Genomic DNA, 27,638 nt, shown 5'->3' with positions numbered 1-27,638 from the left:
TGAGAGGTCCAGCCACAATTGGAGTGGGAGAAATACTGGCTTTGAGTCCAATCAGTGGACAAAAGCAGATATAATGTTTAAGATCAAACTAAGTTTCCTCGTTGGAAAACCATGGAATTACCAAGCAACGTTTGGAGGAAAAGGAGCAGGATCTACACAAAACCCTGTTTCAAGTTCAGAAGTAAGAATAAATATATATTTTTTTATATCTAGAGCTCAAGAAAGGCCACAGATGTTTCTTAACACCTGATATAACTAATTTGCCATGATCTTGGATATTCTAGTCCAGAAAGAGCCAGGGTTAACCTAGGGAGAAACTGTTTATACAGAGAGCCTAGTAAGAAATACACTCACTTGCAATAATAATCTATTTTCTCAAATTTTGTTTTTATGATGAATATTTTTCCTTATGGTAATTAGACCATAGAAATTACTAGGCTTTGTTAGTTCAGTAAAGTGTTATGTTTTTATTTAAAAAGTCACCATTAATAATGTAAACCTTCATTTGTGACTCAGATGATTATACCCGTGTACAGGAGGCCAAGAGGTCATAGACGGCTCCACCATGAACTTATCTCCAGCCTTGCTGGAGGTATAAACAGCCTTGCTCAGGTTAGTTCTGCCCAGACCTCAACAGACAACACATAGGAGAAATGATAATATGCTAACTCAGTTTAGTGACCAGGTTGCCTGGGTTCTTATCTGAGCTCTGTAACTCATTAGCTGGAGACCTTAGGGGGATTACATCATCTCTCTGTCATCGATTTCATCATCTGTGAAATGGGTTGTTCATTGCACCTAATTCATAAGGTTGCTATGAAGATGAAGTGAGTTATCTAATGTTATATGCATTAACTGTTATTAGTACTATTACTACCGTGTTTCCCCAAAAATAAGACCTAGCCAAACAATTAGCTCTAATGTGTCTTTCGGAGCGAAAATTAATAAAAGACCTGGTCTTATTTTATTATAATATAAGACCCAGTCCTATATAATATAATATAATAATGGGTATAATATAATATAATACTGGTCTTATATTAATTTTTGCTCCAAAAGACACATTAGAGCTGATTGTCTGGCTAGGTCTTATTTTTGGGGAAACACAGTAGTATTTGACACAAAGCATCGAAGATTATTATTTTTGTGTGTTTTGTTTTTGTGTTGTTTTTTTAGAAAAAGGAAGAATATGTTTATTTTGCCTCTATCCACTCAAAATATATCTTGAGCATCAGTGGCATTATATAAATAGCATTTTGGTTAGGCAGCACCAGGCATTACACAGCATTTGATGGTGAAAAATATCCATGCTTTTTATTTCTGCAGTCTAGGAATGTATAATGCACAGTCAGAATGGGGTAGCGCCATGTGAGATAAAAGGTCCAAATAAAAGGCAATTCTTTTTGGTGTGGGCAAGGTCGGCTCTTCACTTGCCACCATGCTTCTTGCATATCTCCAAGAACTCAGTCACATCTTCAGGGGACCCTAAGATGACTGGCGCTCTCTGATGGATGTCAGTGGGAATGATATCCAATATAGCTTCCTTCCCAGTGGTAGCCAATCCTCCAGCCTTCTCCATGATGTAAGCCATTGGGTTACATTCGTAGAGTAGTCTCAGCTAGAAAACAAGAGTAGAGAACAATGTCCTCCCAGCAGAAGGTATTACAGAGAAAAAGGATTAACTCCATAGCAAAACAGTGCAGAGCTGGTGGAAGTTTTCAAGGTAACTGATACTCTCCCTTTCCTTCTATAACGTTGTAAACCCCCACCCAACACACACACACACCAAGGTTGCATATAAGGCCAAATGGTTAATTTAGTCATTTGGTTAAATTAAGCCATTTATCAAGCCAGAGGCAGGGATAGATTGCTTGATGAAAATGTGAGACAGACCACCTGGACTCAGGACTGAATGACATTTTGGCAGAAGTGATGGTTCCCTTCTCTTTATAGCACGGAAACTGGACCTAATGATTGATTCTGTATGTGTTTTGGATGGAGCTTTGCCTATTCTAAAAGCATTTTAAAAATCCATGGTTGTGTCTGGCTGCAGACATCTGGAAAGCAGACTGGCTCCTCCAAACAGTATAATATTGTTTGCAACTCTATACACATTCCTTTTATAATTCTCCTAAGGCTTGAGGGTTGGGATTTAGTATATTATACGCCTTGGCATTTACTTTTAAATATTAACTTTTTTATTGTATATATTTTCATGCAGTCTGCCTACTGAGCAGACAGCTTTTTGCAGGTGTTTCCTGACTCTATTTCTATACAGGTGTCATGGCCAGATCTGCAAAACTTAAAAAAAGAAGGAAACTCAGTATTTGTGTTAAGGAACAATTTTTTTTTGGGGGGGAGTCATTAGAGAAAAGTGCTATAAAGCAGGCCAATCACATAGGTTGGGATGTCTGAGGTGGCTATGGCAAGAGTGATCTTTTAAGTAAATAGGAATGCCTTCAGTAAAATGGACGCCATATGCCGTAAACAGAGATCTGAACATATCTGAATATACATATTTCTAACTAACTTCAGGGAATTATTGTTCCTATTCTTCCTGTCACACTGAAAAAGAAAGACAGTCTGTCTATTGGGAAAAACAAAAGGACAATACCTGGGAAGGAAACACACTGTCCCTTTGTGTAGAAGAAAAGTGGAATGCCCCTTAGCCAGCATCAGCCAGCATAGCCACCCCACGGCTTGCACGAATGCTGTGGGTGGTCAGTGGGAATAGCTCACCTGAAAGCTCTAGGTTTCCCCAGAGAGTCTTTTTTTCCCCTAGAAGGATATGATTTTCCAAGTAGCAAATGTCGACTCTTTAGTTATTTCTATTTTATGCCTTTTGAAAGTAATCAAAGATAATCTCTGTTTACAATACATATTTGATTTGCTGCCTTGGTAATGGGACTGGACTGTTTCATTTCTCTTTATGAATGGAATTCATTTTGCCCAAGCCAAACCATGTACCCACTGGACGCACTGAGCACTTTTAGTCCCCTCCTAACCATTAAACCATTACTTATCATTAGCAATGGAAGGGCTCTCGAAAGACCATTTTGAGCTGATAACCAGGACAGCCTTTACTCTAGATAGGAGTATGCCGCAGCACCCTACTGCAGAGTCTAACAGCGCTCATAACCTTTCTTTCTTCCTAAGTCAAATCCCTGGGCTGCAAATGAAATGTACTGCTTCTCAACCACTCTTTAGAGGACTTGTTTACCTTTCCTTTGGGGCTCTTCTTGTTCGCTGGGTACAGAAAGATCCCTCCATAGACAAGGGTGCGGTGCACATCGGCAACCATGGATCCCACGTACCTGGATCCGTACGGGGCTGAGTTATCCTGCAAGGTTAAGACCAGCAATAATTAGAGTTGCGGGAAAGAAAGGGAGTTCTCTGTGTGTCCTCTACACTAATTCGATACAGCAATTGTTGAGTGAGCACTTATAGAAGGGGTGTGGTTGGGGCTGTGCTAGGAAATGTGATGAAAGCTCTTTTCCCAAGGAGCAGAAAACGGAATAATGGAGACAGCCTCTCACACATCTTACATAAGTCAAATTTCCCACAGAAACTCTGAGAAGGGTGCAGTTGATTCTGGTTATGGGGTTGGGGCAGGCGTCACATAAATGGTACCGCTTAGCAGGACCTTGCCGGTTGAGAAGGATTTTACCAAGCTAAGGAGCTGGGCAAGGGTGGGGTTTCATCTTGAGGGAGAGGGAGTGCATAAGCAAAGGCAGGTGTGGCAACGTAGAGACGTAAATGCTCTCTGTCTGGGGCCTGGGGAGAAGCCTGGTGCAGCCGGAGTACAGGGGGACAGGACGGGGATCTAAAGTAAGGTGGAGGAGAGGTGAGAAAGTGGCACAGAGAGCCTGGGCCAGCTCTGAGGGCCCTGAATGTCGTGCTAACAACATGTAGGCTTCTTCCCCAGGACACAGCAGCCTTCAATGGCGTTTGACAAGAGTATGACAAAACTGGATATTCCCACATAGAACCAGCTCTGCAGACAGCCATTTCTTCTCTTTGTATTCAGTAATTGTAACCTCTTTAGACAGATACCAAGATGGATACTCTCAGTCTTGAGACGACTGCTAGAAATCCATCAGACACCATGGAGCAGATGCCTGGGTGACAGAACCACATTTTGTACCATCTGGGATCAGGGACCCCAGAAGTAAAAAATGTTTTATCGCCATGAACTCATTCAGCGGCTGGCCTTATTATCCTGATTTAATTCTGCCAAGAGAAACTGGCAAAGACTGACAGGGACCGCTTTCATCCCTTCCAGCTTTTCCCTCCAGGGTAAATCATGAACCAACACATTTGTGCATAGTTCAGGGGCCCTCCCCCAGAGCCCTCACTTACTGGGGGGAACTTCTTCCTCTGGATGTACTCAGTCACAGCAGGGTCGAACTCTTTGGCATAACCTTCATTGAGACTGTATATGTTCCCTCTCTTTTTGATCTTCACATCCTTGTCTACCAAAATGAACTCGCCAATCGCCTGTGAAACAGGAAGGAAAGGGGGAGAGGTCATGAGCCGTCTCCTCTGGGCTGGTTTGAGAGTGCGACCGGCTGGGGTACTGTGGGTATGCCCGTGCTTGGTTGTGTGTTGTATGGTTTTTGTTACTGAGGTATAATTCACACGTGACTATATTAGTTTCAGGTGTACAACATGATGATTCGATTTTTGTATACATTGTGAAATGGTCACCAGCGCGGGAGCTTCTCCTGGCCCTAGGACACCAGTACGTCCAGCCCACCTCTCCAAGAACTGTGAACAGGCCAGGGCGAGGGAAGAGTCAGTGCTGAGACTCATGAAAAGGAACCAGGGGGCGGACATTGTCAGGGGATAGAGGAGACCTTTCACTTTGCTTTCACATAGTTTCAGTAAACGAAGAAAGAAAGCATTAAGAATCAGAAGGCAGAAATATGTAAAACAGTAGCAAACCCTGAGGGAGAATAAGAATTGTGTCCAAAGCAACACAAGATGTGTACGCCATTACAAAAAGAAAGAAAGAAAAAGTTGGTGCAGACAAGAGGTGGGCTATTAGGACAGGTGCACACCTGAGTTCCCCCAGCGTGCTCAGGGCTGTTCTCAGAGTTCCATTTCTACCTCGATGACATTTCCCTTTTGTATATAAAACCCTGAGTTTTGATTCACAGCATGTATAATGTCAGGTGCCTTGCTCACTGAGCAAAATGTTTCTTAGAACTCGTCCTTCCACTAAGTCCCAACGCTAAGCTGATGCCTTGAGGGCTTAGCTTCTTCAAATGAGACTGAAATTTGGAGGAAAAGTGTAGGATTCCTGAGTGTCTCTGATACGAGGGTGACTGAGGCTCTGCCCATCTGGGGAGGCGAGTTGCTCCATGGAGGCAAGAGTTAAGAAGAAGGGAGCCCCTTCAATACATCTCCCCCCAGCCATTTATTCCCATAGCAAAGATTAGTTGCTGCCCATGTGGAGCCTATTGGATCTAGAGAGGGAGAGAAGGAGGGGGGAGGGATTAAGGAAGGGAGAGAAAAAGAGACTGGAATTAACAGTTTACTGAAAGGTGTCCTTGTGAGTGATTCTCCTTTTTTTTTCTTTTGTGCTTTTTTGCTTTTTCCAAACATTTTGACCATGAATATGTAGAAAGATTCTTTTGTAGTCAGCAAAATAAATAAATAAACAAACAAATAAATAAATATCTTTACGAAAAAAGTCTGGAAAATGAAGCCATCACACAGCACATGCTGCAGACCTCATGAAGCCATGCTTTGCAGACACCCCACCCAGGTACCTGGCCAGAGCATCCAGGGTGTGGAGGAGGGAAGTCTCCTATACATGGAGACAGGAGACTGAGAAACTTTTTGAAAGGTAAAGCCTGCCAGAAATGCAAATATAGCTGTTGGGGTGTTTTAGCAGAAACTGTCAGCCTGTCCTTGAAGCAAGACAAAAATGAAAGGAAAAAAAATGCTAAGCTGGTCCAAGACTCACTCCTGCAGACATCAGCCAGCAGAGGGTTAGTCAGATTCAGGAGGGCGGCCAGCAGGGGAATATTACAGCGAGACTTCATTGTTCTTCCAAATACTGAGTGGCCATTAGGTGGGAGGAGGGCAAAAGACTGTCACATACACAGAAACTTACTCCCAGAGACACCAGTCTGCAACCTGGAAACAAGAAGAGATTCAATTTTTTTCTACACGCCCATCAGTGCAAAGGTAACAGAGAAATCACCAGAAGAATGTCTCGGGAAGCAGGAAGTGGCTGGCGAGATGATAAATCAGCATTCACCAGTGATTTCAGAAACTGTCCCCTGGGCTCTGAGAGAACTGTGCTCTGATTCTGCCACTGCTTTCCCTGAGGTCACCTCTTTTGGAGGCTTAAACAAGTGCTGTTCCTCACAGTTGTTTATTTATTAAGTGCGGGTACTTCCAAGGAGGCAAAGTCCAGTTGCGCAAGAGTGTGGGGCACAAAAGTAACCTGCATTTCGACTGGTAGGACCTGCCACGCACATGCCCAGGGCCTCACAGGGTTCCAGTGGCCGCTAGTCCTTGTGTTCACCTTGTCAGCAAAAAGCATCAAATAAATAACGTGTTTCCTTAATGTCATACAAGGACGTTTCTAAAACTAAAAGGTATTCATAAACCCAGTTCTTTTCGTTATGGTTTACTATGGACCAAACACATAATGAACATGGCAACCTATTGAAGATTATTGTATGGCGTCTGTATTCAATGGTGGGTTTAGTTGCACCGAATATTTAAAGAGACTCTTTGCCCTAATTTGTCTGCTCTGTTGAAACTGTCATCTCACTGAATAAATACATCATTCCAATTAATAGACACGTAGAAGAAATTATCCACAAATTAAAACTGCTAATGAATATTTTTCACGGCACCTTGGGCTCCTGTCCCTAAGGTAGCTTTTCTCTCTAAAGAGGACTAAGGAACTCTCTTCATGTCCTTCTTTATTTTCACGTGTTTGAGTTCATCAAAGCCTTGTCAAAGCTGCAAGCATGTGCACATCAAACAAATTTGGTAGCTATTGTTGAGGAAACAATGCAGTTCTTCAATTGGGACTCCCATTCACCTCAGGAAAATAAGCTAGTAATGGGTGGTAAACAGACCATCTACAGGCCCCATCCGGTCCGTAAATGTGTTTTAGGTGGCTAGCAAGGTGTTTTACAAATATAGAAACATTACGTTTTTTAAAAAGCCAGTGCTTCTTAAATATTGGAAGCCTTGGCAAGACTGGGCCCCCGTTCCTGAATAGTACCAACTGCTGGATCTCTCCAGTTCACCACAGCTCCCACCATCGCCCCGGACCTGCCTTCCCCAGAACACTTCACTGATTTATATGGCTTGCCTGGCCTCGACGAGCACTTGAGTCAGTTGAGTAACGTCTGTTCTAAAGATTTCATCTTGGAACAAAGACCTCCTCTTATTCTCTGGACAGATATTATTTCTCACCTCAATAATATTCTCAACGTACACACTGTCCTCCATTTCACGCTCACCCCCTTCCCCACCCCATCATCTCTGTCCTTCCACAGGCCTCATTTCCCACTCTACATACCCCTGCACACACACACACACACACACACACACACACACACACACGCACCCACCCCACTCACTCACAGCCATCAGACAAGCACCTAACCTCCCACAGGGTTTCTCACCGGATCCAGCATGAAGCAGTTGACACCGTTCTCCATGGCCAGGACCAACATGGTGGCACTGCCATAGAGTGCATAGCCAGCAGCCACCAGGTTCCGGCCTGGCTGCAGTGCGTCCTTCTCAGAAGGCTCACCTGTAGAGCTCTAGGACAAGAGAGAAAATAAAACGTGTTTTGGTTTTGTTCTGTGGTTCTTTTTTCCAATTCAACCCTTAGCAAGATGCATTAACAAGGTGCTTTCCTAATGAAATAGGACATCTTCCCAGAGGGGCCTTCCTCCACTAATCAGTAATATCCTTATTATATTACCACGGCAGCCTTCCCACATATCCCAAATTTCCTGCATCTGGATCCTTCTTTCCAATCAGGGCCCTCCTCCAAATTTACTAATTTGATATTCTCTCATTTCTCCATTATCACTTTCAAAAAGAGCATGCCTTCTTGCCAGCTCCCACTAATTTAATCTTATTATAGGCATCAATGTCTTTCACCTGCCTACTCCATCTTTATTTAAACAAATTAAGACTGGGCTGCAGGACTGCGAGTCTGGTGAGGAAATCAATTTCATAAGCTCTTGCCAGTTGCAGCACATCCCCCAGTGAGCAGTGTGGTCCACATCACTCACACATCAAAGAAATTCTCAGAAATATGGGAAATTAGAACATCTCTCCAGAGTCATTACAGGGTAGGGCAGATGCTTCCCACTTTTTTTCACCATGACTCACAGTAAAAAATACATAACACAAACCAGTATCAACACACACTCACACGCACACAGAACCTCAAAAAATTTAACGAAACAATATGTGTACTTTAGAACATTACATGCACGCTGACCTTCTCTTTTTAATCGAAAACACAGCCCGTAGGGTTTTGTGACATCAGTTTACCTAATATTAAGGAATGGAACCCCTTATGGAGATGACTCCTAATCAGTGATTACTAACTGATAATTATCTGCTTTATTAACACTTGGTTGGTTTCTTTGGTCCTCCAAACAACCCCAAGCAAATTTTTCAGCTAAGTACTCTCTTCTTGAATTTAAACAGAAATGAAAATGCCCTGAAGTTTAAAAACTACTCACGTAAAAGGAAGAGTCACTAAAACCATTTCTCTGCATGTTTCCCGTCCATTTCCCTCATTCCCCACTCCATGTGTTTAATAAAATGGTTTTCATCTGGTTGGTTGGTTAGTTGGGTTGGGTCAAGTTATTTGATTTAGTTTGGTTTGTATTCACAGGATAGCACAGTAGAGCTAAACACGGACTAAACACAGTATTGAAAATTTGAGTTGTTTTCACAACTCCAAATTTTGCCAGTGCACAACCTTGTAAAAGGAACCAGCTTCTTTCAAAGCCAGTGACATAAAGGAAGGACTCAGGCCTCTAACTGTCCTCTATCACAACCATTAACCCTGCCAGCCAGTACAGCGCTCGCTGTATCAGACAAGGGCAATACGTAAACAAATGAGTTGACTGGAAGCCGCTAGAAGCTTGGAGTAATCAGTTCTCCACTAAGAACAGTCCCGCAGAGATTCACCTCGCTCAGAACCATCCATGCCTCCCTGTGGGGAAGGTATAAGAGTAAACTGCCTTTCCCTGAAATACTGTCACCAAATAATCTTAATCTTCGACTTCTTTGCATAGAGTAAGAAATGGTAACACTGCCTATGATCTGCATACTTAAAAGAAATAGAAAATAATGCCATCGAATCACGGATTTGGAGGAATTCCTTTGTAGCCTGACTCCCTTTCGAATGCATGAATTCCCTCCTCCAAACCCCTAGCAGCGAAAGCCTTTGCTCCAAGGGATCCATTTCATCCTCACATGGATGCTCTTGGGATCGTAAAGCACTTGGCAAAATTAGAAAGCCTCTTCCTTTCTCAAAGTATCCCAGGCCACCACCTGCATAGGTATTGGTTTGTATTATTGCAAACCACCCCATAAGAAGTATAGGGGAAGACAGCATGGATCCTGGAGACTTGAGTTGGTAGAGGAGAAAGTCAAGCAAAAATGTGGTGGGGCTGTCGTGTCACCAGAAGTTCTTCCCTCAGAGTGGCAGCTGAACCCTCCTTAGAAGGTCTCACAGGGCATTTGGCAGAGTCCCCAGTAATTCAGCCAATATTGTTTACCTACTATTGCACCAGGAAACTTGGCAGACAAAAAATATATAAGACGACTTCGCTGCCCTCAAGGAATTTATAATCTGCAGTGAACATTGGTTGGTTTTGCCTGACCAGCATCCATCACCCTTCTTCTGATAACTGCACCTTAATCTTAAGATACTATCTCCCCGGCTCTCAGCTCCAGGGATGGGCATATGACCCTTACCTGGACAACCAGATCATTACATGCCTGAGGCCACAGAGATTGGTTGAGGGATGGACACGTGATGTAAGCCAAGCCAATCAGAGCCAATCACACAATATGCTTGTTGGAATTGTTGGAAAAGAGGCTTGAATTTTCTGCTTGAGTTGCTGAGAGGATTGGATGTGAGCCCAGACCTGCCCACAGCCATTTTGCCACCAGAGAGGAGGGAAGCAATAGAGATGAACAGGAACAGTGTCCTGATTACATGGTCTGAGTCCCTCAATGCAGTTGCACCTGAAGCAGATCTACCTACTGGACTTTCTAGTTACGTGTACCAATAATTTTCTTTTTTCTTTCTCCCTCCCTTCTTCCCTCCTTTCTTCCCTCCCTTCTTCCCTCCTTAAGTTAGTTTGAATTGTGATACTTTCCATTGAATTTTAATACACAAAACAATACTAATAATATTAATACCTGTGATTTATTGAGCACTTTTTATGTGCCAGGCATTATTTTCAGTGAGTTATACTTAATTTTCAGTATCTCCCCTTTATGGATAAAGAAACAAGAGCCATAGAGGGTTACCTTGCCCAACGTCCAGTAGAGCTAGTAACTGTCAATGTCAGAAAGCTATTATTAACAGCTGCTGTTCCATATGCTATTATTAATAAGTCTCCCTGTGCTCAGTAAAGGGAAGTGAATTGGATCCTGAAGCTGATAGAACACTTTTAAAACTCTACTTTTAGATGTGGGGACTGAATATTTTTAAAGGACCTTGCAAATTAGAATGTGTCCAGTAGAGGGTGACCATGCTTGCAACAAGTCTAAAACTCATCTCATCTGAAACATGTTTCACTTAAAGAAGATTTATAAAGAGGAGGGGAGGAGAAGGGAGGGCAGAAAAGCCATTTCTAAACATGTAAAAGAGTCTCATTTTCTGATGCTCTAATATGTCAAACGAGAAATAGGGAGACAGATTTTGACTCAATGTTTGGACAAACGTTCTAGCTATGATGGTTGCCCAACACCTCAGGGGAATTCTGCCCTTTGTGGATGTCCCCAACCAGAAGCTGGGTGACCCCTCCCAGGTGCTGCAGCAGAAACTGCATGGAACACTGGGCCACATGCCCTCCCAGGTCCCTCTGCAGTCTGTTTCCAGGCATCATGTGGGCAAGGCCTAATATTACTGCTGATTCCAGTTGCAGGTGCTGTGCCACTGAGCAGGTACCCCAGGGAGCTGAATTATAGTCTAGAACCATCTCCACAGAAAGCAGGAAAGATCACCTTTGAAGCATCAGGCAAATCGATGTTTATGTCCCATAAGCCCAATCAATAAGCTTTCTGAAAACTGAAATGGCTTAAAGGCAGTGTCACATTCATCTTTTTATTTATTATTTTTTTTTCCGTATTTTAAGAGAGTCACTTCAGGTTTATTGAGTATGGAGACTCATTGTTGAGTTGTAGCATTCGTAATTCAAGCTGCTGTTGCAAGCTGGTTTGATTTTTTTTAGTTGATAGGCAGTGTCTCTCAGTTTTCTAGTTTTGTTTTGTTTTTTCCTTCAAAGAATCTTTATTTGGGAGAGGGTGGGGGTCGAGGTGGAGACTGGGGCTGGCAAACATTTGCACCGCTTTAGTTTTGGTTGAATCATTAACCAGTGGTCTTCCTTTACATGAAAACTTTTGCTACAAACCTCTCTTGATATGCTATAGATTTGATACTTAACAGGTAAAATTACCTGCCTCCATGTCTATAATAAGAATGGTATGTTATATGTATGACTTGGAAAATAGGTAAATTCTTGTCTTTGCCTTTCTGGTATGAGTATTAGAATCTTCTATTACTCAAATTGATTTTGATGTACATCTCTTGCTCAGCCAAGAAAAAGCAAAAACCAAGAGGAAAGGGTACTGTCCCATGGTGGTCCTACTGTCCATATGTTTGAAATGAGATTATGTGCAATACCAGACAAGTCATTTTGAATAATAAAGTGAAAATTAGGGTCTCACAACTTCAGTTATGGCCACTGTATCCTAGAATAGGAGAGTTGAGAGGAACCTCGACAGTTTACTGAACCAGCCAACTTGTCCTTTAATGTAAAGAAACTGGTTCAGCAGCAGCAGCATCTGTGAAGTTTTATTTCTGAATTAAACAAGAAAGGCTGAAGCCAAGATGACAGATTTTAGATTTCATACTGTTCTATGATGGATCTACAGGTATTCATTCTAGGTTGTCTGTATACTTGAATGGTCTTCCACTACCCACCCACCACCATCATGACCACCACCAGCACCACCACGACATGCATGTGTACATACAGACTTCAAGAAAAAGAAGGAAAGAGAGGCTCTGGAGTTAGAGTTACCTGCCCAGGTCACACAGGTGGAAGACGAGGGCAGGGGCCACGTCTCCATGCTGCAGTAGTGTGTAGCAAACTCTTTCCATAAATGTACAGATAGTAAACATCCTACACTATGCAGTCTGTATCACAGCCACCTAACCCTGCCAATGCATCATGAAATCAGCCAAAGGTAACATGTAAACAAATGAGTTGACCATATGTCATTAAAATTTTATTTGTGGACAGTGAAAGTTAAATTTCATATAAATGTCATGGGCCATGACATATTATTCTTTAGATTTTTTTCCTCGTCCTTTAAAAATGCAGAAGGGTTGTTTTTTGCTCACAGGCCATACAAATCAGGCAACGGGCTAGAATTTGCCTTGGAGAGGGTCATAGTTTAAAGACCCCTGCTTTAGGGAATCTAAAGGACAATTTTGGCATATATAATCTCTGTTGGTGTCACACTTTCCCAGTTCTCAGTTTAATTAGTATCGTCACTGTAACTGCCCACTATTGTCTCTTTTATTTTTAATTTTATTTTCTATTACAAAAGAAAGATGTAGTTAAAAGAGTAAAATATCCTTCTCTTCCCACCCATGTTTTACTTCATTTCTTTAACAACTTAATGGATCTTCACTTTATAGCTAATGCTGAAAAAAATTCAAGATATAAACCTACATCAAGCCCCACAGAGTTTCATGATATACATTCTGGTTGTTCCACCAATAATGAAACAGGCTTGGATGTTCAACCTTAACTTTCTTTTTGATCCTAAACCAGGGATCAAAAAGATACATTACATTTTACCTTTCTGTAGATACCAAAAATAGTTCCAATGGACACAAGGCAGTCAATGTTGGAAGAGCCATCAAGGGGATCAAAGCAGACCACGTATTTCCCCTAAACAACAACAACAACAAATACAACTTTACTTTAAAAATAAACACATTGTAACAAAATAAAGAGTATACACTAAGGGGGTAAAAAAGGGAATCTAGGGGAAAGTTCAAGAAATATGAGTCTTATTTATACTTTGTCATGGAAGGTATGAGTGGCATTCAGAATGAAAATAACAATGATATATATATATATATATATATATACCAGGGGTGCCAAAAAAATGTATACAAGTGAACACTGGTCAATGTTGCTCAAGCAGTAGTTCGCCATAATCAGAAGTGTCTGGACACTGATGGTAACCACTTTGAGCACCTCTTGTAATTGCAGAAGTCAAACGTGACTTGTAACTTGTATTCATGTTTTATTATTGGTATATATTGAGTATTACAATTTTAATAGTTTTTTCCTTTCTTAAAATGTGTATACTTTTTTTGGAGATAATATATATGTGTATATATATAAATATATATATATATATATATATATATATATATGTATATATGTACCAAAACATCATTAGACAGAGAAAATACAACTTAGAATAGGAGGTATAAATGAAGATGATGGACTATAGCTAAATAAGTCATAATTTCCTACATCACTGATCTAGATGAATCATAATTTTGGTTTGAGTTTCCTAGCAGCCAAAGAAAGAAGAGAAACAAGGTTAGTCATTTATTTCTCATTATTCATAAGGGAAAAAGACATAACTCTTTAGGTGAAGCAAAGACAACAGTAAGATCTATAACAAACTTCTCATGGAGGTCTATAGATGACACTTGGGGTTGCAGTGATGAGTTTTCAACAATATCCCAACTGGAATTCCCATAGGAAATAAACTACTGCTGTAGTGGGACTACCAAAGATGCATTCTTTGAATGGGATTGTCAGTGGTCTCCTGGAGTGGCTGGTATCTGTTGTCAAGAGCTAATTGTGCATCTTTCTTCCAACTCTGCTTTCAGTGATGTCATGTTGGTAGCTTGAAGTCAACTATGGGTGAGTATTTATACAGTTGATATTGACAACTGCTAGAACTCAGAGATTTGTTTTTTCAAGAGAGAATTAGTTCATCAGCATACCACTGGGGATATTTCCATCTCCATATTAGCTGCTTTAAGATGTGGTTTTTAAATTTCTGCATCAAATTAAGACAATTCTCTGATTCCCTGACCACTTGCTCTTAACAAATCACTCTGACTGATGCAGAAGAAACTACATCATGCAGTTTTTAGAAATCAGGAACATGCCTATTAAGAAGGCATATTGTAGCCAGAGAAGTTGGGCTGACTGATAGAGAATATTAAACAACAAATTCAATCCACATGCCTAAAACTGCCAAGTACTGGGAGAAGACCCGCAGAGAATAACATGAACTTTGAGTCTGCAGTATTTTAGAAAGGTATAAAATACTGACATGTAGCAGTATTTTAGAAAGGTATAAAACAAATTAATCAGACATGGCTCCCTATGCTCTTCAAAAGGTCAAGACTGGGTATCAGGCAGCCTCTTCAAATTCATCTTCTGATTGTTTTTTTCTAACTCTACTCCCTCATGTCCCCAATTTGACTCAGCCAGGAAAAGACAGAAAGCCCATATAAATGCACTTCTCATTTCAAGTTTTTCTTTATTATCAAATGATTGTTGTTCTATAAAAGCTAGATATATTCTTTTCATTCCTCTTTGCAACAATATTTTATTATTGACCCCCTACAATGTGCCAGGTATTGTGCTAGATGCTGGAAAATAGAGAAGAATATAATTCATTCTCTGCCCTCAAGAATCAATCAGAGTAACAGGATTCCAAATGGATTCCAATGCATAAATCAGTGATAGGGATTGTGAGTGGTTAGATTGGCAGGAGAGTTGGGTGCGAAGGGTGGGAATTTGGTAGATGAAGATGCAGCAAAGAGGTAGTAAACCAAAGCCAGACTCTAAAGAACCTTGAACATGACAATAAAAAGTTAGGAGTAGAGATTAGTATGAGTATATATGAATATCTCCCATGTATGAATACAGGGGAGAGAGATAATGGCATGAACTATGGTGATGGCATGGACAGGAAAGGACAGTTTGTAATATGATAGTGAGGATGAATCACAAAATAATGACTCATGGTTCAGGAGGGACCTAGAGTGATTCCTAAGAATCTAGCTTGGCTGAGCAATTGGAGTCATTTATGTAACTAGAAAAAAAAAAAAAAAAATGGTTACATTAAAACCCAGAAAAAAAAAAAAAGAAAAAAACAAAAAAAAACCCTGGATGGTGGAAGTGCAGACCCACCCTTTTCTCAGGCTCTATGATTATGGCCTGTTTATTTTCTTCCGACACAAGAACACAGGTTGCAAAGGATGACTGTAACACATTAATGACCATGTCATTGGAGAGGACATCCAGCTTCTTCACTTGATCACCTGTCACGTTGGTAGAGCCAGCAATTCCATAGCTAGAGGGAAGAAAAGCCACAAAAAGTTAAGCCATGACCACCAAACTATGTAACTGTACACATAAACCCACTGAAAGCAGCATGTAGTGGGATTTAGAAGAAAGGAAAGAGGACACATGTTTGGGAGAACAGAAAAGGATGGTTGTCCCTCTAGATTGGCTACTGACTGGAGGGAAGGGAAAATTGTCATTTACCTGTCTGGTACCCATCACAGTGTCCAGCACCCCTTTGTGGTAAAATCCATGCTTCTCAAGCTTTTTTTCATTATGGCTTCTAAGGAGGCTTTTGTATTTTTTTCCTCCTAATTATACTCCTCCATGACATTTTAATTTTAATATTACAAGTATAGTGTATATCTGTTTACGCACTGGTGTGTATATCTAGGTTTTATACACAAAAAGATTAATTTTTTTCACCTCCTCCAAGAACCAATTTTTACCCCCAAAGGCATGGATTAATGCTTACTGAATCAGTTGAGAGACACAGCAAGCAAGGGACTTTTCGGGGTAGGAGGAGCCTGAAATGTGAATAAAGCCAAAGGAGTCAATGGTTTTATAGCTGAAAAGATCCTAAAAGAAAAGGAACACTGACTGGTCCCATGACCTCACTTTATAAAGGCAGACACTCCCTCTGAGACAGCAATGGGCTTGTCCAAACAGGAGCGGCAGAGCAGGGAGGGGAACCCGGACTCCCAGGCCAGGGTTCTCGTTTTGGCACCCCCAGTGACGCTGGCAGGAGTCTTAAGGGCTGGACGGACAGGAAAGTGTGCAGTTTCTACTTTATTTTCAAGGTCCCTGCAAGTCAGTAATTGTGGAATTCCCAGAATCCAAGTGGCCTGTCCAAACTGCAGATTAGTTTGTTAGAATGAGGGAAGAGGCAGGCTGAATAGGAACACTGAAAGGAAAGGAAAGGTTTTAGACTAGGGATGCACAGAACAAACTAAGAGACTGGATGTGGGGCTGAAAGCGAAGTGTGGAAGGAACGGCGGAACAGCTGGGAGTGGGATAAGGGGCACAGCTACACCCTTGGTCGGATTGCTAGGAGCACTCTCCTGGGAACTGAGTGTCATGGCAGCCACTGTTTCAACTCCAGAAAATGCATTTTCTCGAATTGTTTGTCTCTGGCTAGATAAATGTGAGCCAACACCAGAAATTGTCCAAACCCTTGTGCCTTGGCTGACCTGCTGGGGTTACGGTGCAGAACAAGACCGATGAGATCTCTGCACTCATGGGGCTTATATTTTAGTAAGTGAGGCAAACAAGAAACAAACAAGTGCTCTTGAATGAGTGAGGTAATGTCGGATAGTGACCTTCTCTCTAATAAGCCAGGGGATGGTGTGTGTGTGGGGGGGCAGTGTTAGATGGTCAAGAAGGTTCCACTGCAAAGGGGCCATTCAAGCTGAATGATACCTTGAATGTTTTTCATTACAGAAGGGAGGGAGGATACGAAAATGCCCTAAAAGAACCCAAATAAGTCCACCAGTAATGGCTCCACAGAAGAGCTCCATGTTAGAAATTTACCCACAGAAAATAAGGAGTTTGTTTTTCACACATTTCCAAATGGGAGTGGTACTCTGTGGACATTTGCATAGCCTTTTAAACCTGGGCGTCTAAACCTGATGCCTGGACCCAGGGAGCTAAGAAATACGAGAAGGGAGACAGAGGAGAGGCCCTGCACGGCCAGCTCTAAGTGGTGGTGAACCTGGGCCAGCCCCACCAGCCGAGGATAAACTGGTTTCCCTGTGACTGTGTTCCAAAAGAAGAGTCCCCATCATTTGATTAGTGGGATTGAATGGAAGTGGGAGAGTTCCTGATGTACTGGACTGTATTACCTGAACTTGCATACTCAGCAGCAGGCCAAGAGGAAGTGAGAAGCAAGTCCTATGGCCCCAGATCATTCCGTGGACTGTGAGAGGTTACAGTCAGTGTCAAGGCCACAGACTTGTCCAGCCAAGACCACCAGCTGCGTTCCTCACTGCTGCTCCAGGATGCTAAGGTGGCTCCTGCCCTTGGGTCACTGAGGGTAGCACCACCTGTTTACCATGGGAGTTGTATAGGTCAGATAAAACACTGCAGGATGAACGCTGTGGGAACACTCACCACAGCTGACACCAAAACGACCTTGTTCAGTGCCAACCCATCACACATAACTGGCCACTTCTCAGGCTCCACCTCCCTGAACGGTTAGGTGGTTGCCCACCCCTTCCTTCTCTTTAACCTCTATTGAGGGTCTCTCTTCTGTTGTAACCAGAAGGACCCTTCTCCAACTATCCTCTAGTTGCTTGTGAAGCATAAAAACAAACACACAAAAAAAAAACACATGGAGGTAGATTATTCTAGGCCCCTCCAACTCAAAGTGCAGGCATGTTATAACTTTTCTGGGACATCTCAGACCTGATGTTAGGAAAGTCTTTGAGAAAAGCACAAGAAAGTGATTTTAAGGTAGAAACTGTTCAAGAGAATGAGTTCGCAGACTGCCATGTCAACAATAAGGATATCTGACTTTATATCCTATCACTGGGCAGTTTTTGCTTGCATGTCAGCTCATGAAGTGATGTTTCTCACACAGCCCTGCATTTCTGCTCAGTCACGATGAGTTGGGCTAGGCAAATGCTCAGTCAGTCTCCTCCCCACACTCCTCTGGGGAGGCAGCAAATGTCCCCAGGGAATTTATTTCCACAGGTCAATGAAAAGCCAGAAGCAGGCAAGGCTTCCCCGACTTGGACAAAGGGAAAAATCCCTCAGAAATAGCCTCAAGGAACTAATTCGCTGAAGAACACATGGAGTTTATTTTCTCCACAAGTTTTCAGAAACTCCCTTAGAAACCATAAATGTCTACATTCTGACCAGCGATCATTCCTCAAAGGCCTTGAAAGATAGGTGAACAAGAACCTTCATCAGATGTTTCAATAGCCACTGGAAGAAACAGCGTAACCACCTGCAGAATCAATAGCAGGCCTGGGCCTCAGCTCTTGGTGACACCACCCTGGCCTTTGCAGGGCCGGTTGAACCCGGGCTTAGAAAATGAATCAACTGAGTTCCAGGCAGACTCTGGGAGAGCCCAGTGAGGTAGGCAGGCTAGCTTCGTTTGAAAGGAGTGTCCATACCAGCCACTATGAATAGGAGGGTATGGCCCCAACCACACTCCATGGGACAAGCAATACCTTTCATACACCACCTGGCTCATTTTTAGATCAGTTCCCAATGTGCTGCTTGCTGGGTCCAGAATCAAGCAGCAAATGAGGCTGCAGGGATGCGGAGAAACCATCATACAACCCTGTCAAAGAGCTGTCCAGGGGCCAACTATGCTTTACAATCAATGGAGAAAGAGAACAAGTTGAAAGGTTGAAGAAACAGGTGGACCTGAGCAAGCTGTAAACCTCTAGGCTTAGCTGCCTCCCCCACCCTACAGAAAAGCAGTCAGTAGCAGTTGGGTGCTGATCAAGCCGGGACAGGGACCTTAGTTTTGACTGAGCCAGTGACTTGATCTGCTGAGGAAGCTTTTCCTAAACACAAGTGATCACAGAGGGGAAGGCGACATCATGAGCTTTTTCCTATGGGCTGGACTCAAGACCCCTGGGTTCCAAATACCAGCTCTGCCTGCCACATGCTAAGCAACCGTGGGTGAGTCACTTAGCACCTCTACCCTTTGATTCTTCGTCTGTAAAATGGGAAATTAGTATATCTATGTCGTAGTGTACAGAGAGGGGCAGTAAATGAGTTGATGTAGGTAAAGGGCTAGAACAGAGCCTGGAAAGTGAGTGTCTTGCGGGAGACCCTGCTCGCTGCGCCATTTGTCGTGCGGAGCGGTCTGCGGGGTCTCTGCTCCCGCTCCCCACACAAGAACGCAGGATATGGTGAGGCCAAAAAGGAACACCCACGGAGCCATAGGTAGGGGAGTCATACCACTATGGTCTCACTGGAGGCTGGGCCCACCGGATGAGCGACCTGCCGTCCGCCTTTCCGCCAACCGACCGACCGACTCTCCTCCACTCTCTCGACTCTGTTCCTCTACTCTCTTCCGCTCTCCTCTGCTCCTCAGCAATCCTCGGCCCTCCGTAGCCGCAGCAGTTATACCAGCGGCCAATCAGCTAACCGGCCACAGCCAATGGCCAATCAGCCACAGCCGACGGCCATCCACCACCCGAGCCAGCACCCTTCCACGTGAGGCTGAGCGCCTGTAAACTACTTTCTGGGGCTCTGTCCCCACAGTGAGCAAGAGAGCCTGTTCTCATCCCATTCCCACCCCTAACCCCCAGGGTCATACAACTATGCTGAGAAGCAAGGCGGGTCTTGGCAAGAACACAGCCCCAGAGACCTGGGTCCTAATGCGGCCTTTCCTTCTCACTGATTATGTATCAAGGTGTCTCAGTTCCCTGACGGATTGCTTCTGTTTCCAGGCTTTGTAACAACGAGCGCCGGCCCATGCGATGCACCTGGGTCACAGCAGCCTAATGGCAGCCATCACTGATTTTAATGGGACACCCCAGGCATCCACCAAGTAAATGCTGGTTATGAGGGGGAGGGGAAACCACAGCCTCTAAACCAGTTTTGCAGGCAACTCCTGGGAAGACAGCCAGTGCCCAACCATGTCACAGGCAACTGACAATAAAAGAAAGTGCTCCGAGTTCATATGTGACTAAAGTCTCATTGGGGATATTATTTCATTTGAGGTGTTGAGGACATTTAATTTTCCATTTTATTCAAATTAGTTGGCTCTGCAACCCAAGTAGATTGGGGCTGTGGAGTGATCCTGTCAGGGTTTAAGCCCCTGTGGCTGTTCCTTTTTAAACCCCTAGAGACACAAAAGTTCCTTTACAGGCATTTGAGCAGCAAAAATCAATTTGAAAATTTGTCTGTAATATCTCTTACTTTTATTGTAAACCTCATTGAAAAATCTGAAAAAACTAAGTTATTTTAATTCATATGATGGGGCTCTCCTTAGAAAAATAGGTTAAATTGGTCAGTATTTTAAAATCCTTAGAAATTTGGGTTAAATATTAACACTGTTTTTAAATTGGCATATGGTTTCTAGAAAGGAATGAGCTACAGAATCTGTGGTTTACGATTTCTGAAGCACAGCCCCAGACATAAGGTCCAGAGCCAGGACCACACTTAGGGAAGAATTCTCAATAACGTCCTTGATTTGCTAACTTCAGACCATTTCCTCCTGATGTCAGCATGAAAGCCATAACAGCGTGAAGCAGGCTGTCCTTTACAGACAGCACACAAAAGAACCAAGTGGGAAAGCTCATTTTCAGAACACCCAACCGAACAAAAAGGGAGGCAGATTATTATTTAATCCTTACTACTAAAGTCCAAGGTGACACGGACTTGTTATTAACTGATTCTGAGGTAAATGACCAACTGCTCACCCAAGCCAGGGACATCCAAGGGTCAGATCAGAAATATGTTGAATGAGAAGCACCAACCCGAACAGCTTTGAAAGGTCACCAACACCAACCTTCGCCTGAGTTCACGCCAGCCAACATGGGCCAGTAGGATGCAGTGGGGCTGGCTGTGCTTCTGGGATGGAAAGGAAGTCCCAATTCAGTCTTTGGAAATATGAAGAAGATAATTCAAGAAATATAAAATAAATCTGATGAAGTTCCCGAAAGTTAAATGTCGTAAAGTCTGCAAATTTGAAGATAAACTTGAGCATGTATTAACTGACCTGTAATTCCAAAATTAAAACTTAGGTGATTTATTATTTTCTTCCATCGAAACTGAGAGGACCCCATATATAAAAGCAAATCTCTGGACACCACTTGAGCATGATGGGAGGTTTATTGTAACTGATCTGTGGGTGCAACATTCTTTAAATATATAATGTTATATATCCCTGAAATATATGCCGGCTGATATGCATGTGGGCAACTACTAAGGAATGAAAAGCAAAATTAAAAAGTAATCAGTTTACAAAATAAAATAATAATAATCTTCAGCCTAGGAAAACAATGAATGGTAATATTGGTACCCATTAAATGAACCCAGTTCATCCTCACCCAACACTTTGAGGTTGAAAAAGACAGTTGTCTCTGTCTTACAAGTAGGGAAACTGAATCTCAGAGATATTACAATTGCCCAAATCCTCATGGAAAATTAAATAGCAGAGCCAGGAATTTCAGCCCAGCTTCATCTCTCTCTAAAGTGTGCTCTTAAGCAGTGCATGTCCCTGTTCTGCTCCATCCAGTCCTGATTTTCAGCTCTTCCTGTCTGCCTCAGGGCAGACTGGACCAATATCCAGTAGCCAAACCTTTAGTCAGTGCTGCATGCCCAAATTCCAGACTGGAATGTCCAACTGCAGGCTGGACCATATCTCCAACTGGATAGCCTTGTAAAACTCAAGTTCAATGTTTCCAAAATGTTGGAATCATCACCCTTCCCCAGCCTCAAAAGAGCAGCTCCTCTTTAGAACTCTTTTTGTTTTTGATGGCAGGGCCCTGCTCTCAATTGCTAGGACTCTTCTGTGAGAAACTGCCCTTCTCACCCCCTCCACACTCAGACTTCTCCCAGGGCCTTCTCTCCTCCCCGCTATTGCTCTAGCTCTGGTTTCCACTTTCCTCGCCCCTCTCCTTTTCCGTTGGTTTTCCCCATGTCTTAGCTTTCCCTCTTCCAACTCTGCATTTCCAGTCATATCTTCCCCAGATTAACCTCTAATCACGGCACTACCCTACTCAAAAACCTTTACTGTTTCCACTGCACACCCCCAAAAACATAAAGTATTCATTCACCCCTGCCATTTGATGTTCCTCATGTACCCACAATGAAACATCCACAAATAACCCCAATGTGTGCCTCATGCTTCAATCAAACTGAATGAGCAAATTTTCCAGAAACATTTTCCCACAGGGCACCTTTCCTCACATGACAGCCCAGCCTAAAAGGCTCTCCGGCCCTCAGGCCTTATGACCATCTCTTCCTGCCAATTGGGGTGTCCATCTCGAAACTCCACAATCCTTTGCATTCACCTTGTAATTTTGGCACCTCTATGAAAGCATCCTTCAGAATATCTATTGTGTTTCAAAACTAATTCCATACTTGTAGTATATTTCCTATAGTGTAAGTTCTGTGTCATTCTCATCTCTCAGGCTTTTCTAGAACTCTGTATATTGTAGGTGTTCAGTATCATTTTGTGGAATTGAATGGAAACCAGTGTTTCAAATAGTAATTTGGAAACACGTACAAGGGAAGTCAACTGAACAGGCCTAAAGCAGAAGCCTAAGCCACTGGAAGACCACTTTCTCCCAAAGGAATGGAAGTAGAGAAGTGGGGGACACTGATATTTGAATCATGAATCCATCAGCTCCACCTGCAGGCCGCTGACGGGTCTCGTGAGAGGACAGATGGCCGACTGACCTCTATCTCTCCTGAGAGTGGGTAGAGGAGCCAGAAGCACAGAGATACGGCTTCAAGAACAGGTTGGTCTAGGGCAATGGCTTCCGGTGATACAAATCTTAAATCACATAAAAAATGTGATTAATAGATGAGATTTAGAGTTGGGTCAGCTTTAACTGATTTTTAAAAAATAAAGGAAGAGGTATGTGTTTGGTGAAAGAGCCCAACCAGGGCTACAAGCCAGGTTATCTCATCTTCCCTGGCCTCGGGATCCTTTTGTACGAAGAAGGGTGGGACCAGGTGACTTTTGAGGCTTTCAGCTTAAAACTCTATGATTCTATGAACATCTTATTAGGAGCAAGAAAAGTGGCTAAAGAACAACTACTGGTTGACAGATAGAGAGAGGGAGAGACAGAACGAATGCTCCAGCTATGCTCTGGGCTTAAAACTCCTGATGTCTTCCTGATGAGACGTCCATGGCTGAGCCCCATAAACTGGTTCCTGTAAGGTCGCTGCAAGTCAGCAATCATCTTGTCATTCTGGGTACATGACTCTCTAGGGGAAGTCTTCAGCACTAACAAGCTGTTTGCAGGCATGCTAGCCTTTGCATCGAGGACATCAAAGCCAATAATGAATGTAATTTGGAGCCCTGACTTGAGATCTTGTCTTATTGCTGCCACTCCAGCTGCATGTCATACTGAGACAGCCAAACTCTTCTTTTCCCACAGGAGTGCTTAAGTGTTTAAGTGTCTGAGTTCTGGTCCTCCCCATCACCAGCCCACGTGACCAGGCATGTTCCACGAGTACATGCTGTGTGAAGTGTGCTAACATAGGGGAAGAGTAAAACAGCTTGCAATATGTCCATGCAGTGGAACACTAGGCAGCAGTGAAAACAAAGGAGGTGGATTTACATGTTCTGACATTAAAGGATGGTCATTATGTATGGTTGAATGAAAAAAAAAACCTGCAGAAGAATATGTTAAGTGTGATCCCATTTTGTTTGCTATTTACATATGAACATATGTCAATACATATCCATGTATAAACTTAGATGAGTATAAAGAAGGACTTGAGAAAATAGCCAGTCAAGTATTCAGGCAGTGAGAGAGGTAAGCTACCATGTCCCTAGGTAGACAGGGAGGTCCCTGGTGGAATAAACAAAGACAGCCATATCCTGAAACTCCGGGTTTTGAAATCACTCCTTCACTCCAGGCCATAATGTAATAAGGCCTTGAAGTCAACCATAAAATTCCTTTTGGCCTGACAAACAGAGGAGATCTGATAGGTAAGAGAGGGTTATTTTGCTGATTCCTTCAGGATGGGCAAGCAGAACAAACCTGGTAGATGAATTTCATTAGAAGGCCCCAGTTCCCCTTCCCCAAGCAGGCAAGGGAAAGTATAAAACTAAGAGCACTTGCCTCAGTCATGGGGCACCCCTATTCGGGACCCCCTCCCACTCGGGAGCTCTGACTCTTTGTTTTCAATAAACTATCCTCCTTTTAAAACTCTTTGCCTCTCCTGGGTCTGTGTTTCCATTCTCACGAGACACAATCCCAGCCCACACCCAGAAACTGCCGGCAAATCCAACATCATCTACATTATTTGGGGAATCACAAAGACATAGTCCTCCTTCTTTTCGGGACTCACAGGAAAATATTCCTACATCAGCAGGACACCCCAGGGAATGGAGAGAGGTGAGTTTTACCTTTCCCTTTGCATTCTTTTGAGTGCCTTGAATTTTTATCCATGAGTACAACTTATTAAGCAGTTTATAATGATAACAACAATAATGTTTCTTAAACCTGGCATTCACAACTATCTAGTCTACAGAGATACGTATTTCACATCGCCAATGTTAGTGCCCTTTGTCCAGGTCCCACGATCACTAAGGGTCCCACAGTCCCACTAAGGCGCTGAGGTTTCTTAAAAAGTGGGAAACATACACCTCAAAGCAGATCTTGCATTTCCAAGTTTCTTTGGAGTTGTGAAAGGTACTGACACATTTTAAAAATAATACAGGAAGTGACAAGCACTCTTTATTTTAAAAGCCCTCTGGTTCCCAGACACAGGCAAAGCTGTGAGGCCAACTCTACTTGTTGTAAATTAAATGTGAAGTAAGAGTTTAACTGAGTGTGTTTCCTAAAGCAATGGCTTCTTAGAAATGTATTATTAAGAGGTGCCATAGGTGAAATAGTGATGGAGTCACCAGCTTCCTAACATACCTATTTCAATTCCTCTCCCAGCCAGGCCTACCCCTTGCTGGACACTCCTTCTTTAAGAGTCAACTCCATCAACCCGTGCTGTGGGACCAGAGCCAAATAACTTACCAGTAAAGGAAGCCAGATTGCAGAGGTTATAATTTTTCAGATCAGCTATGAGCATCGTGCAATTTTTATAGTGTCCCTGGACGGGAAATGTAAGGAAGGAATAGGGGCAACCTGAAAATCCAGGTGCTCTCCAGCTAAAGTGAAGACCAAATAACTACAGAAACCTTGTGCACACCAGAATGAATCAAAGGGTATTTGTGTTGCTTACAAAGGCCTCACAAGAATGTGCCCTTTGAATCCCCATGTCCCGTGATTCCTCTGCTACATACAAGGTGATCTGCAGACCTGCAGCGTGGGTACCACCTACCACAGAAGAACTTCTTAGAAATGCATAGTCTCAGGCCCCACCAGACCTACTGCACCCTTTGCACAGAGCACTGCTGCTCCTGAGAGCTCTGGGAGTGCAGGCTTCCTTTCAGCCTGCCTGGGAGTTCCCTGGCTCCTAACCGGACTTATTTATGCCCAAGGACATACTAGATGAGAAACTCTACTTGGAACCCCAATTTCATAGGGCATGAAGGAGGTCAAAAAAGAGAAAGAGAAAAGAAGGCACTGCGCCAGCACTTTTTGTGTGAGGCTAGGATGGGTATGGCCAGCAGGCAGGTGCCCACCTCACCAGACAGCTTCACCAGGAGACTGAGAGAGATGCCAAGCAAGGCATGCTGCTAAGCCCCGGGGAGACAGCTGCAGGATGGAGGCAGGGTGGACAGGAAAACAGGCCCCCCAGGCGGTGGGCACCTCCAAGCTTAAGGGAGAGGCTTGAGTGCAGCTGGGCAAACCTCTGTGAGAGAGAGAGAGAGAGAGAGAGAGAGAGAGAGAGAGAGAGAGAGAGAGAGAGAGAGAGAGAGAGAGAGGAGGGAGGAAGGGAGAGAGAGACTAACTCTCCGCTGTCACAGACAGACAGGCTGACAGCAGGAGTGCCAGAGGACCAGACACCAGGTTGCCAGTCACATCCCCAGCGGGACAGACACATAGGATGAGACTTGGCGGTCTGAGGCCTGACTCACAGGTTCGCGATGCCAGCCTTGCGCACCGCAGTGGAGATGGCTTTGACCGCGGTACAGAGCGAGTTGAGCAGCTGGGTCATCTCGCCGGTGCCGCGGGCCTTCCTGCCCTCCTCCATGACGAAGCGGGTCAGGGTAACGATATTCGTATCGAAGGCCGTCTGGTCCGTCATGCTGGGGCCGGGCTGCTGCGCGCTGGGCGGCAGGTGCAGGCAGGGACGAGGCAGGACGCCGCGCACTCGGTGGGAGCACAGATCAGTGCGGCGGAGGGTCGCACTGCTCAGAGAGTGACTGGCCCAAGACAAGTCCCCGCCGGTGTGTCCTGGGGGAGCCTATAGGCGCGGGTCAAGGTCCCCGCCTCGGAAACACCTCCGCGCCCGGCCCCGCCCCCTTCAACTTGGCGCCGCGCCCGCTCCATCCACAGGACGTCCGGAACTTTTTCTCATCTTCCTTCCTCCTCCAGCCTCGCTGTCCCCACCTCTGGCCCTCGCCACCACCTCCACTTCCTTCGCTGTTGCCCAACCAGCCTACGCGCCCGCTGAGGACGGCCACTGGCATGGTGGACCGTTGCTGTGGGCCACTTGCGTTATCACTTTCAGTCCCTGCAACGACCTGTCACGGAGATAGTTCACGATTTCCCCCCAACATAAAACGGAAGTCCGGAAGGTTACATAGCCTCAGCGTAGCACAGCTGGTCACTGAGAGCTGCGGTTCCTTCCTCCACTGTCGCCTCCTGACCCCAGTCCCCGCGCCCTGCCCTCTGTTCTATCCATCCCTGCTTGGCCTGTCAACTGGCTCTTCTGGCAAACCGAAGAAGAGGATTTCCCTGTCCCTCACCTGTCTGATGGTCCATGTCTGGATTCTTAGTTCAGGCCTCTTCTCAAGATTCCTATAATTCGAGAGCTCTTGGGGAGACCTTAGTTTCCAATATCTGCATTTTACAGAGAAAACTGTGTCAGCAGACACAGGGAAATGTCTCCAAGATACTACACTGAGGCCAGAAGCTCAGTATCCCATTTCCCGACCATCATTTTGTGGCCACAATGCTGTTGTCCTAAGGCAGTTCAGGCACTGATTCATGGAACACATTTATTGAGCACCTATGTGCCAGACACTGTCCTATGCACTGGGGATAGAGCCTGAACAAAATAGATAAAAAACCTGACTTCTTTGCTGCAGATGGGACCAGTGATATGAGACCTGAAAACTGACCACTGGATTCAGTCATGGCGACCTGGCTGGTATGTTGATGCTGGTTCCCAGGGTTGTCAGATGGGGACCTCTGGATGAGGGCAGGTGGTGGTACTGCCAGGAAAAATGGTTAC

General features: G+C 43.9%; 1 protein-coding gene across 1 annotated transcript; it reads right to left on the bottom strand.

Moving 5' to 3' along the window:
- Positions 1–1,287: 1,287 nt before the first annotated feature.
- FBP1 (fructose-bisphosphatase 1) lies at positions 1,288–26,712 on the bottom strand. The gene is made up of 7 exons (XM_019712009.3): positions 26,317–26,712; positions 15,483–15,645; positions 13,110–13,202; positions 7,659–7,799; positions 4,360–4,497; positions 3,221–3,340; positions 1,288–1,618 (listed from the first exon to the last, which is right to left on the bottom strand). The coding sequence occupies exons 1-7, from the start codon at positions 26,484–26,486 to the stop codon at positions 1,427–1,429; spliced, it is 1,017 nt and encodes a 338-aa protein (XP_019567568.1). The 5' UTR covers positions 26,487–26,712; the 3' UTR covers positions 1,288–1,426.
- Between the last annotated feature and the right edge of the window lie 926 nt (positions 26,713–27,638).

The sequence above is a fragment of the Rhinolophus sinicus genome, chromosome 16, assembly GCF_057876585.1.
Source record: "Rhinolophus sinicus isolate RSI-liver-muscle chromosome 16, RSI-T2T, whole genome shotgun sequence".
NCBI classification, from domain to species: Eukaryota; Metazoa; Chordata; class Mammalia; order Chiroptera; family Rhinolophidae; genus Rhinolophus; species Rhinolophus sinicus.
This window is presented reverse-complemented; position numbering and strand designations above follow the sequence as displayed.